This window comes from Rhinatrema bivittatum, chromosome 8, assembly GCF_901001135.1.
Source record: "Rhinatrema bivittatum chromosome 8, aRhiBiv1.1, whole genome shotgun sequence".
NCBI lineage: Eukaryota > Metazoa > Chordata > Amphibia > Gymnophiona > Rhinatrematidae > Rhinatrema > Rhinatrema bivittatum.
In genome coordinates, this window is record NC_042622.1 from 171,301,834 (window position 1) to 171,316,193 (window position 14,360).

At 45.1% G+C, this 14,360-nt stretch overlaps 1 protein-coding gene across 3 annotated transcripts in view; it reads left to right on the forward strand.

Annotated features, from left to right (window-relative positions):
* AKAP10 (A-kinase anchoring protein 10) overlaps positions 1-14,360 on the forward strand; it is an 88,362-nt gene that overhangs the window by 56,835 nt on the left and 17,167 nt on the right. For all 3 annotated transcript variants that reach the window (XM_029612319.1, XM_029612320.1, XM_029612318.1), the window contains 3 exons: positions 306-442; positions 1,973-2,117; positions 3,402-3,578. In XM_029612319.1, the coding sequence (XP_029468179.1) occupies positions 306-442; positions 1,973-2,117; positions 3,402-3,578 (459 nt within the window). The remainder of the gene's footprint in view (positions 1-305; positions 443-1,972; positions 2,118-3,401; positions 3,579-14,360) is intronic.

Below are 14,360 nucleotides of genomic sequence, written 5' to 3' on the forward strand. Positions count from 1 at the left end.
GTAAGAGGTGAAATCATGATTGGGATGAGGGTCTTAGTGGTGCGGAGTCGAGATTGCATTGTTGCTTTTCCTGTGGTGAATATATCAGTGTGCATGTGGCTGTACCATTTGCCTTATAAACATTCACCTGGCAGACTCTCCTAACACTCATCCAAATAACCTAAATCCCATGAGTGCTTTTGAGTAGGAAATTAGCAAGTGTCCCTAAGCAAGTGTTGTCAGCTTTATATTATTGACCATTCGATGTCTCCTTGAAAAATAAAAATACTTTAGGGCACACTGTATGCATTGCTTTTGCTTTTCAGTACATGGAGAAGGAGGATGCTGTCAACGTTTTACAATTCTGGTTAGCTGCAGACAACTTCCAGTCCCAGCTGGCTGCCAAGAAAGGACAGTATGACGGACAGGAGGCGCAGAACGATGCTATGATCTTATATGACAAGTGAGTAGTTGCACAGTCTCCCGCTGGGATTTCTGCGGACCTGGTGCTCTCCTACTTTCCTTGGAGTTAGCCGAAGGGAGTGGCAGCGCTGACCCCAGGAGCATTTCAAGATAACGCCACACTGTTAGCTGAAAGAAGATCATTTTTATTTTAATACACCAAAGATAAGTTATTAGATGTTATGGTAAAAACATGCATGATTCTATTGTAATTAGAAATGTTAATCTAATTAAAAGCTCTGATCAGTAAGATTCAAGAATGGCCTAGTTTTACTGAATTTTCTTCCTCAAAGCATCCTTGTAACCTATTGAATGTATGGAAACAGAGCCGCAGTCTCAAAAGATTAATTGCACAAGTTCCCTTTTTTTTTTTTTTGCCATTTGCACAGAACAAAAGAAACACTTTTCAGATTGCTTCATATGGTTGTAGGTACACTTAGAAAGCCTAATAAAATGATGGCCCATTCCTCGTCACATCTTGCAGAACACCAGGCAGTCAGTTTGAGAAAGAATCAGCACTGGGAAATAAGGAGCCTGTGTGGGTCATGTGAGAACCAGGTTAACTGCAGGAAATAGGCAGCTCTTGCTGGAAGTTCTGACAGCTGGGTTGTGGGGGAGCTGGGTCTTCTGTGATCAGTGTGGAGTTCATGCCATCTTACAGAAATAAAGGCAGGAGTCTGAGTCCTGAGGTTTTTCTGATGAACAAAGAGGGCTTTTGTTGGGCCTTAGAGATTTCACCAGCTTTACTTTCCTGACTGATTTGCCTAATGCTTCCTTGTATGCATCACTGCCCATGCAATCAGCAGACTGCCTTTAGATCTTGTTTTCTTGTTTTCTCTTCTTTTATTGGTTAAACAAAGACTTGCAAAAGTGGTTCAGCATTTCGGTGGTTTGCTTTCCAGAAATATTCTAATAGGTTAGCAGTGCCCAGGCAGGGGCTACAGAATTGTAATTATACACTTTGTTGTGGCTCCTGTGGTAAAGCTGAGTGCCTTTAAAACATTCCACTAAATACCACTGTACAGACAAAGCTATTACTCCCTGTCAAATTCCTGGCAAACACTGTCTAAAGAAAGAAGCAGCTTTTATATGGTGCCTATCACACATGCATTTTAGCAAACAGCTACATTAGCAGCAGAAAAAAAATTGGTGATGACAAAGGAAGAAAAGATTAAGGAAAGCCGCAAAGCACAAGCAGAGAACTCTTGAGGCTCCCAGTACGTAGCAGCTTAAGGCACTTTAGCTTTTAGTAGGAGGTTAATAAAACATCCCTGTACAGGTAAAAAGACACTAGCTAGCCATCTATGTCTAGCTAAACTCATGGTAAGATCTGGAATGGCTCAAATGATTCTGCAGTGGAAATCTTAAAGGTATGCTTTGGCAAAGGAGATTAAATACAGTAAATAAGAGGATCTGAGGCTTCACGGTTCAAATATTAATGTTCACCAAATACGAAGTTCTTGAAGGTGATTATAGAATGACACCTACTCTGGTACTGTAATACAATGTGCTGTTCTCCTGCACTCTGCAGGTACTTCTCTCTCCAAGCCACGCATCCTCTAGGGTTCGATGACTCTGTGCGATTGGAAATCGAATCCAACATCTGCAGGGAAGGTGGGCCACTCCCTGACTGCTTCACTACGCCTTTACGGCAGGCCTGGACCACCATGGAAAAGGTGAGGAGAGAGCTGCTTACCTCCTGACACATCTCCCGATAGCCAGTTCTGTTAGGGGTATTAGTCCAGGAAAAGAAGAATCTTTTAGGACTGATTTTCCAACAGAAAAGCGGAGCATCTTTCATAAAAGATCAAGCTTGATACTAACCAAGGTCTATACAGTGCATTACAGCTGCTGGCAGAGTGATGTCTGCAAGACTAAACAGAGTAGATGACTGTGCAAAGCAGCAGGAAAAATGTGCTAAAATAATCCAATTGACGTGTCAAAAAAAACCCCACCCAGCCCACAAAGAGATGGCTTATCCATTCTTATTCTGATTTACCGTTCATTCTTTTGAAGAGGAATTATTATTTAATATTTATCTATGCGCCTCTGTTATCCAGTACCACCCTGTAACGTCATGGCACAGAGCTAGTGAGAGGCTGAACAATTGCCCTTGTAAAGTGCAGACTTCAGGACACTGCACACTGAAGCCCTTTCTCCTTCAGTAATCCAGAAGAGTTTTATACTCAGCTGATGGGACTATTGCTGGCACCAGCCTACCTGGATACTGAATTCCTGGCTATGCTCAGTGTTCTTTAACATTTTTAGTTTGTACTTGTGACACTCGCTCAGATTTTTATTACAATTTGAAGTCAGTTTCTGGAGGTCCCTGATAACATTATTCCCCAGACATTCCTTGGAGTTATTTTTACAGTGTGTCATTTATTTTCTAAATACATTGGACTTTAGGGTATAATTGTATCCTCTGTATGTGTCTGTAATTAGTCCCAGGAAACTTCCCTTGTTACCCAGGAGATTTCACGTGTGCAGGGTTCATTGGTTCACTTCATAGATTTTTAATATTCTCCCCTCCCCCAGTTTAAAGGGATCTTATTGCAAGGTCTCAGCTTGTATTGGAACTTTATTGCAAACCAGTGACCCCATCCTGTGACAGAACCTGGGGATAAAAGGCTGAGAATTCTTGCAACCCCATGCAAATATCACACAAATACATTTAAAAAGACAAACAACTGGAGAATAGATTTGTAAACAGCGGAAATTCATATACTACCAGGATTGAAAATATAAGAAACAAAATACGCTATAAGATCAAGAAGCAATAGATCCGAGAAACAAGTGTGACTGTTACTCTTTTAGAAGCTCTTCCTAAGAGGAAGCTTTTGTTACTTCCTGTGTAAAGCAAATTCTCTCAAGCCTCATTCATTGTCAGATTTTTCTCGACATTTGACTGTTCTTTCTCTACCATTTCACTAAGAGAGTAGCACCAATTCTCTTTCTAGGTTTTTTTGCCTGGCTTCTTGTCCAGCAATCTGTATTACAAATACTTGAATGATCTCATCCATTCAGTTCGAGGGGATGAGTATGCATGGGGGAGCATCGCACTGCCAGGACAAGGCCTCAATAGTTCACCTGACCACGAGTCTAGCATGGGCTTCTCGGACAGCTTGAGCTCCCAGGTAAGAATACCCCTGAGAACTCTTATTTTGCATTGGTTAGAACTGCTCTAGTGCTTTGGTGATTACTTCGAAACGATAGCAGAGCTCCCTCAGCTCTGATTTCTGCTATAGTAGTAAAGCAGTAAGATCTCTGGCCAGTCTATTAAGGATTATGTGGCATAGTTCAAGAGACACAGTCAGAACTGATCAGTGGGGATTTGGAAATTGACATTTCTTTACAGTGGTGCTGCAGCATCAAAGACAAGCAAATTAAAGTTCATTTTTCTGATCCACTGCTGTGCTCTGTATCTTTTTGATGCTGCAGCATTGCCATGAACAAAAGTCAGATATTGTAGTGTGGCATATGGTGGCCCTGAAACAGTCGCATTTTCATTTTAAAAAATACATTAACAGAAATGGCCAGAGAACCAAAAGAAATGGCCAATAGGAGGCAAACAAACACTGTGGTGAGTGGATTCATCTGTTTGCTTTTCAAATGCCTTCTTATCAATTCTGCTAGTGTCCATTTAAATTCAAGACAAATACCCACCCAGTCACTATCTGGTTGCTGCTGCTTCTGGACTCCTCCCTTATTACACAAAATCTTTGAAAGTGTTTTTTTATTTCTGTGTACGACAAATAACATTTTTAAAGTGGTCCCATATGGAAAAGAGTAATTTCACTTGAATTTAAACCACAGGCACTGACCCCACGCTCTCTTAATGTAAATTCCAGAAAGATTCTCTTTAATTCTTTAGGCATTCACTGGCAGAATGTCAAACGAATTTTAAGCAATATTCAAAAAAATTCAAAATAAATTATAGGTAAATGTTTAGTTCACAACCGTAACCACAAGAGCCTACCTATAAGCAAAATTGTACTGTAGTGCTGAAGCTCTTATAACTGTGTGACATTTGTTCAGTATTTCCGTCTCGTTCTGCTACACCAGTCCAGCCATTAAAATGGGCTATTTCCCCTTACCACCAGATGGAGGCAGGCAACACTGCTTTCCTCTATGGTATCACAGCTACTACTTAGGAGGTGGTGCTAGCAGCAGGTATCCAGTATTTTCTGCCTTCAGCAGATGGTAGGACTGAATTGGTGCAGTAGCTTGTTAGTGGATTTGAGATCAGAGACTGGGCTAGGCCACTGGCTACGGCCAGAAGTGTGAGCCCTGGCCCCCTCCCAAACCCTGAAGGGGTCTTTGGTTGAGCTCGGCCAGGGAGCATTATTATTAAACCAAAAACCAAAAAGAAAACCAACAGGGAACTTAAGAGGAGAATAGGGAGGTTGGGCTCCTGCTTGGAGGGTTCCCTGCTCCCGTGCCGGTGGGGTCACTTGTCATCTCCCCTATATGTTCCCCCTCCTTATGTTTCTCTTGGGGCTGTTCATTCAGTAAAGTTAAAAAGAGAAAAAGAGAGTGCTTGGCCAGCAGGTAGCGTTTGATGCTGGGGAAAGACCTCCAGACGGGTTTGTTGTCAGCTAGGCTGTGACTGCATAGGGAGCAGACTGGTGTGGCGTGTCAGCTCTCCCTCTCTGCATTAGGGTGGTTTGCTCTGAAGCAACATTATGCTGCGTGGCTGGCTCAATGCAATGTTGCGAAGCATATAGAATTCTTCAGGCAGCCACTGAGAAGGGACTCGTTTGTCTGGCATGTCGTTGGACTGTGGAAGAACCCGGGGCATGCTCGGAGGGCCTAGCCCCCCCTCTCTGCTGCCGAATAGTTTCTTTGATGTGACTGCTCTGGAAGGCCCTGACATGTCCATGGGAGAGACCAGGTTGACTAGAGGGCATGATTCCTCACCAGTGTTGTTGCCAGCTGTACCAATGCAGGATGCTCACCAGGAGGCGGCTCCCTGCTGTGACTCCAGGTCCTGGGGAAGAATTTTCTCTGGAGTTCTTTCATTTTTTTAAGGCGGGCCTTTTGTGTGTTTTCCAAACCGGGAGCAGTGCCAGGCAGGACTGCTGCTAAGGCTTCTGGCAAGTGCTCGCTGGTTCCCTCTACTACGGTCCCTGTCAAGAGAGTGCGGCGAGCCTTGCAGGCCCTGGGGCCCTCTTGGGAGGACGCAGTGGACTTTGATGACTCTGGAGGTAATGACAGCCTAGTGCTCTTGGAGGAGATGGAGTCTGTGATCAGTCTATTTCACTGCGACGAGATCATTTATTTGCTTGATCAAGTGATTGTGTCTTCGCCTGGAGGAGACAAAGCCTCAAGAGACTGGTGTGGGGATTCCAATATCAAGGGGAAACGCAAGACCACTACCGCATTTCTGCTTCACCTGGAGGTAGAAGAGATGATGCTGGTGGAATTGGAGTCCCCGGAGTCCAGTCTTCGGGGTGTTAACCTCCTACAGTGGTTATATCCACTTCCACCGGCCACGGTAGAGAAGTTTTTTCAGATCCCAGTGGTGGATGCCCTGGTGACGGCTGTAACTCAGTGTACCACTATTCCGGTAGAAGAGGGCGTATCACTAAAGGATCTGCAGGATAGGAAAATGGAAGAGATGACTGAGGGGGGATATGATAGAGGTGTTTAAAATCATGAGAGGTCTAGACCGGGTAGATGTGAATCGGTTATTTACTCTTTCGGATAATAGAAGGTCTAGGGGGCACTCCATGAAGTTAGCATGGGGCACATTTAAAACTAATCAGAGAAAGTTCTTTTTTACTCAACGCACAATTAAACTCTGGAATTTGTTGCCAGAGGATGTGGTTAGTGCAGTTAGTATATCTGTGTTTAAAAAAGGATTGGATAAGTTCTTGGAGGAGAAGTCCATTACCTGCCACTGCCATTAGCAATGGTAACATGGAATAGACTTTTTTTGGGTACTTGCCAGGTTCTTATGGCCTGGATTGGCCACTGTTGGAAACAGGATGCTGGGCTTGATGGACCCTTGGTCTGACCCAGTATGGCATTTTCTTATGTTCTTATGGAGCCTCCATTGCAGAATGTTTATTTCATCGGCAACGGCAGTTCAGTTTTCAATTTGTTTGGCCAATGTGGTCTGGGCTGTCTTTCGCTGGATTCAACAGTTGCCAGAGAGCAAGGAGGTGGCCAGAATGGAGTTCACTGCTGCTTTTTTGGGGAATACTATCTTCGATTTGTTGTGTAGCTCTTTCCGGTCAGTGGCCTTCTTGGTAGCAGTGTGCCTGCTGTGGCTTCATAACTGGGCAGCTGTCTCCTGGTCTAAGACCCGTCTGGGGAAGTTGCCTTTCAAGAGCAAGCTACTAATCTGAGAGAATCTTGACCAGTTGGTGAAGAACCTCGGCACTTTCGGGAGGAGAGAGGTTGCTTCTTTTATAGAGGAGGTAGAGGTCAGGGGCATTTTTGAGCCTCCAGACTGTACCGCCTGGGGAGACAGTATTTTGGGGCACCCTCCACAGAGGGGCCGGGGCAGTCCTTTTGTAGGGCCAAAAGGGCAGAGGCCTGAGAAGAGTACCGCTACAGGGTTCAGTAGACCCCCCTCCTGAGGGCCCGCGGGTCCACTCTCTACTGGTGCTGGTAGGAGGACATCTGCAAGAGTTGTACAGAAAGTGGATCCAGATTACAACCGATTGGTGAGTGTTGGATGTTGTCTGGTCAGGATATGCATAGGATCTTTATTATCCCATCTGGGATGTATTCCTGGTTTCGTCCTGTTCTGCTCTGGTCAAACAGCAGATCATCCGTGAAACTTTATTAAAGCTGTAAATATTGTGGGTGGTGGTTCTGGTAACACCCCCCCCCCCCCCATGCAGAGTAGGGGCAGGGCTGCTATTTCGTGGCTCACAAGAAGGATGGGTCCTTTCATCCCCTCCTAGATCTCAAGGGTGTGAACCACTGTTTCTGGGACCCAAGTTTCTGTATGGAAACGCTGCAGTCTGTCCTTGCCACAGTTCGCAAAGGGGAGTTCCTGTGCTCACTGGACCTAACAAAGGCCTACCTTCATATCCCAATCCAGGACCTGAGCTTTTGATTTGCAGCAGCATTTTCAGTTTCGAGCGCTACCTTTTGGTCTCATGACTGTCATGCGTATTCACCAAGAGTGATGGTCATAGTAGCGGTGGCTCTGCGATATGAGGGAAGTATGGTACGCTCATATCTCGACAACTGGTTAATTTGCACATCATTGCTCGAGGAGGCAGTGCGAGTGACTGGTCGAGTGGTACAGTTCTTAGAAGGCTTGGGTTGCATGATCAATTTCGCTAAGACTTCCTGTCAGCCCACGCAGTCTCTGGAGTACTTGGGGGGCTCAGTTTGATACTCGGCTGGGATGAGTATTTCTGACGGACAAACGGGTCCGCAAGATACTCCAGCAGGTTCAGAGTTTCCTGGGGTTACCAGTTCCTTCGGCCTGGGACTATCAGCAGATGTTCGGCCTGATGGCAGCAACTCTGGACTTGGTCTCTTGGAGCAGGGCGCATATGCATCCGCTCCAAGTGTCACCTTGTAAAGGTAGTTCCCAGTGTCCAAGGATTATGGAGTGCAGCTTCCTCTGATTCTGCAGGTGAGAGAGTCGCTGGTCTTGGTGGATGGACTCTTCACACCTGCTAAAGGGAGCAAGTCTGATTACCCCATCGAGGATCCTGGTTTCAGTGGATGCAAGTTTCTCTAGATGGAGAGCTCATTGGGAACAGGTAGCTCAGGGGAGTTGGTCCCCAGTGAAGACTTCCTGGTCCATCAGTTGGCTGGAGACCAGGGCCTGGCTCTTCTTTCCTTTCTCCCACTGATTCAGGAGAGGGTCATTCTGGTCCTCTCGGACAATGCCACAGTAGTGGCATATGTGAATCAGCAGAGGGGAACTCAGTCGGGATGTCTTATTTGAGACGTCACTCCTGTTCTGTGGGTGAAGAGAAACCTACAGGTACTCTTAGCAGTACATAACGCCAGTCAGGAGAGTGTCTAAGCTAACTTTCTCAGTCGCAACAGGCTGGACCCTGGAGAATGGGAGTTAAGCCAGGATGTCTTTCACTGGATCTGTCACAGGTGGGGTTGTCCACAAGTGGACCTGATGGTGACCCAAGAAAATGCGAAGATGGACCATTTCTTCAGCCGGTGCCAGAAACGGGTTGTTGGGCATTGACGCTCTAGTTCAGTCCTTACCGGATGGGTTGCTCCTGTTCGCCTTTCCTCAGTGGGCATTCATAGGCAAGCTGCTATGAAAATTGGAGATGGAAAGCAACCGGGTGGTTCTGGTGGTGCCAGATTGGCTTCGCTGGCCATGGTATGCAGATCTCATGCATTACAAGTGGACCGGCCTTTGCACCTGTCAAAGGGGTCTCCTGGTTCAGAGGCAAGTGGTCATGGAGGAGTGTGGGCCAGAATACCGGTTTCTTCAGTGGTTGGATGTGCGAAGGATAGTCCTGCATTATTTGGAGGTTACTATTGCCTTCTGCAAGTTGGACACATTGTCCTGTTTGGTTGTCCACCGAAAGGGCAGGTGGCCTCTAAGGCTACCTTGGCTCGCTGGATAAAAGACACTATTGATTCAGCTTATTTGCTCAAGTGCAAAAAGCCTCTTGACTTGGTGTGTGCACACTCCACTAGGGTGCAGTTTGTGGCCTGGCTGGAGCTGCATGCTCAAGCGCCTGCTGATATTTCCAGGGCGGCTACATTGTTGTCCCTGAATTCCTTTTTGAAGCATTATCGGTTGGATTTGCTTGCGCGGGAAGAATCCGCTTTTGGGGTGGGGGGTTTATGTGTAGCAGGAGGAGATGGAAAGAGAAATTTTCTTACCTACTAAGACCCTTTGAGATCATATGCCGATGTTATGTGAGTTACTTTGGTTGCCTTCCCTTCAACTTATTCAGTTTAAGATGTACTAGTAAATTGCCTGTGTTACAAGCATTACATTGTAAACATGGTTCAGGTTTTAGTCATTTGTTCGAGATGTATATGGTTTTAATGAGACTATTTTTTTTTTTTTATTGAATTGTAACTCGCTTAGCTTACTTGCCTCTAGATTCATCATTTTGCTATGAATTTTGCAGAAAAAGGGCAGGGAGAGAGAGACTCAGTATTAGGCAAATGGGTCAGTTTCCTATTTATATCACTGTTATGGGGGAGCCTTTAAATTTGGGGTAAGGTTTTGGGTGGGGAAGGCTTGGGGGGCAGCTTAAGACACCCCATCACGTGTACGAACAGCTGTGAAAATTGGGTGCCATTCAGAGTGCTGCGAGTTGAAAGAAAAGTAGATCTCTCTCTCTTCTCCCCCCCCCCCCCCCTTTGCAAAATGCGGTAAAAGCATTTTTGGTCCTATCGCGGGACAACGCAGCCAAAAAAGGGTATAGTTATTTCCAGTGATAAAACACATTTTTGCATGCGATAATGTTATTGTGTGCGTTAACTGCTGAATATTACCATAAACTCCACCCTAACTCCTCCCACATGAATAATTAATGCATAATTTGCATATAGACGCGTGTTGTGGTAATTAACATGTGCGTTAGGGCCCTAACGCATGCGTTAAGCTATTATAGCAAAATGATGAATGACCCATAGTGGGATAAAAAATTATTTTAACATTTTTGGGCAGACTGGATGGGCCGTTTGGTCTTCTGCTGTCATTTCTATGTAAATAAATACATTTTCCTTTCCATTAGTCCAGCTACACCAGTCCAGGACCCATCCGGGAAGCTTAGCTGCATAAGTTTTCAGGATGTTATCAGTTTGTTTCTGTTAAAAATCAAGTTTGGGTGTCTCTTTTTTGTTTTTTACCTTTCTTTCTGCAGGGGTAAGGAAACTTTGTTCTAGTTGGAATTTGCTATTGAAATTTTAATGCTTGTTATGAACAGGGGATCTGACCTGAGGTTTTGTGAGAGGGATACTGGATTCCTGCCCCCAGGGGTGTATTTATTTATTTATTTTATTTGCCAGGTTTTCTAGACCGTCGTTTAGTAAAAACTTTCACAATGGTTTACATAATTAAGAATATAAATACATCTTTGAGAATAAAAATACATTTAATAAATACATAAAGAAAAAATAAACAAGTTTTACAATAAAAGTTGAAATCATAATAAAATATAGATAAGAACAGTATAAGAGAATAAGATTGGTAAAATGCCTCAGTCAGCAGTGCTATAAGCTCTCTTAAATAACCAGGTTTTCAAATTTCATTTGAAGACTTTAAAATCCGATTGCATTCTTAATTCAGGTGGCAGCTCATTCCAATGCTTTGGGCCTGCTAATGAGATTGCTCTCTCTCAAACTAAAGTTAATCTAGCCGTGGCAATAGAAGGTACCGTCAGAAGGCCTTTATTTGCTGATCTGAGGTTTCTTTGAGGAGTGTGTAATCGTATTGAAGCTTTCATCCAGTCATTTTGATCACCAAAAATTACTTTAGTAAGATACATAATGTTTTAAAAAGAATGCTTGAGTCAATTGGAAGCCAATGTAGGGCCATTAAGCTTGGTGTTATATACTCGTTTTTCTTTTTCCCCATTAGTATTCTCGCGTCAGCATTTTGTAAAAGTTGTAATGGCCTGGTTGTTGATGCGGGTAGGCCCAAAAACAGGGCGTTGCAGTAATCCAGTGCTTGCAAAGATTGACTGCAATATTGTTCTGAAATTATTTTGTTTTAAAAGTGGTTTTAACCACCTTAATGTCATTAATTTCAAATACCCTTCTTTAACTTTCTTTGAGAGATGATTTTTGAAACTTAATTCAGGTTCAATTATTATTCCAAGATCACGTACCTTGTCGGAAGGCGTGATTTTGGAGTTGTCATTTAATACTAATAGTGGAAGTATCTTTAGTGTTTTCTATCTAGTAGACTGCTGAAGTTGGTGGTGCACCACAAAATTTACTGCTGCCATGTTATCTACCCTCTGAGCTGCCTCCCCAGCTTGACATTATCAACAAAGGCCGGGCCCAAAATGTCCCTTTTGACACACTAATTCAAATTACATTGAGCCAGTCATTGATGATGATGTTACGGTGGGGAAGGCAGTTCAGCTTTTTGGCAGCCTGTAGCGGTAGCAGAGCTTTACTTTATCAATAACTGGTATTGGCAGTGAGGGCCAGCTCAAGGCAATCTGCTGTCTGAGATCAGGGATGAGATGACCCTCTCCCACCACTAAGTTACTCAAAAAGGATATGCTCTCCAAGATCCAGGCCCTCACTAATTTACCATAAAAAAAATTCAAATTCTGCCGTCACCTCAGTATCCACTCTTCCACCTTCCCCCTCCTCTCCTCTTCCCTTGCACTTGGGCTGTGCGACAGGGTAAGGTAGGGCACGCAGGCAATTTCTCAGTGGTTGTGTAGGGCCATCATAGGCTGTGGAGAGAAACCACAGCTTCTTCAGACTAGTTACGAGATGCGAGTAGTTGCTGCGCTGGACTGAAGGGTTAAAATCTGGACAATTTCCAGACATTTTATCGCTCCATCTGGCTAGTGACAGCATGGAAAGTCAGTGGTGCATGGCAAACGGTTTTTTTAATGTTGGTGGTGCCTGTGCAATATGGATGCTACGCCCCTAATAATATTATCTCCTAAGTAGTGGCTGTAATGTCACAGAAGAAAATGGTGTTGTCTGCCTCCATATATTAGTAGGGGGAAATAATCCACTTGTAATGGCTGGACTGGTGTAGCAGGTAAGAAAATTTCTCCATATCACACATTAGTTTAATCATGGGTCAGTCCGTAATGTGTTTAATAGGTTCACTTTTTTTTTTTAATTGCACATAAAAAAACTTTTAACATGAGAAATTATTTCAATTCAAAAGTATACCCAGGGAACTTGGACGCTCCGTCACCTGTCGAATGGAACAGTGACACTCCACCTCCGACTTTCCCCAGATGAGCCAATCGTCCAGGTACAAATGCACTAATATTCCTTCCCTTCTGAGGTCTGCCGCTACCACCACCATCACCTTTGTGAATGTTCTTGGTGCGGTAGCCAGCCCAAAGGGAAGAGCTCGAAACTGAAAATGCTCTCCTAGCTCCGTGAAGCATAGAAACTTTTGGTGGTCTGCTCAGATGGGAATATGAAGATATGCCTCTGTTAGATCCAAGGAGGTGAGAAACTCTCCCTTGTGCCCCGCTGCAATCACTGTCTCCATCCAAAAACATGGCATCCATAAGACTGCATTGACCTTTTGCAGGTCTAGAATGGGCAGAAAAGAGCCTTTCTTGGGGACCACAAAGTACACAGAATATCTTCCTTGACCCTGCTCCTCCTGCAGCACCGGGATGATGACTTCCAATCGCTGCAGCTGTAGAAGGGTGTCCTGCACTGCTGCCTGCTTGACTGGCGAAGCGCAATGGGACACCATAAAGGCCTCTTTGACGGGGTGTGAAAATTCTAAGGCGTAGCCGTCCCTTATTATTTCCGGAACCCACTGATCGGAAGTGACTCTAGTCCACACCTCATAAAAACTGGACCATCTTCCTTTAACAGCTTCCAGGGAGGAGTGGACCAGTCTGCCTTCATTGGACAGATTTCGCACCTCCGGAACCCTGTCCAGAACTATCTCTGGTTTGACCTATGGGTCCCCCGAAAGGACTGCTTCCCTCTTGAACCCTGCTTCTGTGTGGATCCAGAAGAACTTCTGTTGGAGCAAAATCGCTCATCTCATGAAAGCAAGCGCGTAGCAGAAAGGTCTTCTTACTCCCTTTCTTATCTTCAAGCAATCTATTTCCTGTAGAATCCACCAAATGCTTCTCCAGATCCTCCCCAAACAACAACTTTCCTTTGAAGGGGAGATTACAAAGCTGCGCTTTTGACCACACATCTGCCGACAAATTACGCAACCACAGGAGTCTTCGAGCGGCTACCACAGACACCATATTCCTGGCCAAAGTCCGAACCATATCATAAAGGACATCTGCCACATAGGCCACTCCTGCTTCCAACCGAGCTTCCTGGCCAGAATCAGCAGAGGTCCCTGATATCTTCTTCTGTGTCTTCTGCACCCAGCACAAACAAGCTCTCTGCATTAGGCTAGCACAGACAGCAGCTCTAAGGCTCAGAGCTGAGACCTCAAACAGCCTCTTTAACACATTATGGACTGACCCATGATTAAACTAATGTGTGATATGGAGAAATTTTCTTACCTGCTACACCAGTCCAGCCATTACAAGTGGATTATTTCTCTAGCTTCCGGTCCTGGATATCTTTCAATGCCACTGACCCTGCCACATTGATGGTCATCTTCGACACTGCCGCATCCACCTTTGGAAGCTTCCAAAGCTCTGAAGTGTCCTCCAGCAAGGGATACAACCTGGCCATAGCCCTGGCTACTTTCAGTCCTTCCTCTGGGAAATCCCATTTCTGGTTAATCAGCTTCTTCGGCAAAGGCAAAGCCTTAGGCGGTCCACGCAGTCTGTCCAGCACTGGGTTTACCCCCTCGTTTCTGAATCCTCCTGCACAACCTTGATCCCCAGTTCTTTCAGAACTTGGGGGATGAGAGGCCGCAACTCCTCCTTACAGAACAATTTCACCACCCTAGGGTCATCCCCTTCCGCGAGAGGAATGTCATCCACATCCGGGACACTAACCACTGGGCCAGTTGCAGGATCCACGCCCTGACTAGCACCCTGGTCAACATGTGGATCCTCCTGAGGATCATATCCTTCAGATTCGTCAGAGGAGCTCTCCACTCCCGATCATCCCAGGCCCAGCAGGTAAAGAATGCCCCCAGACCTGGAAGGCGCTACAACTCGAAGCTTCTTAGCTGTGCTCTGGGACTTCTGGTGGCCGACCACTTACCTGCCCCTTCCTCTTGGCGAGGGTAGGTTTCATGCAGCAACAATACAAAATCTGCAGAAAATCCATCGTGCTTCCCCCTCCCCTGGTTCCGCTGCCACCTGTCTACCTTC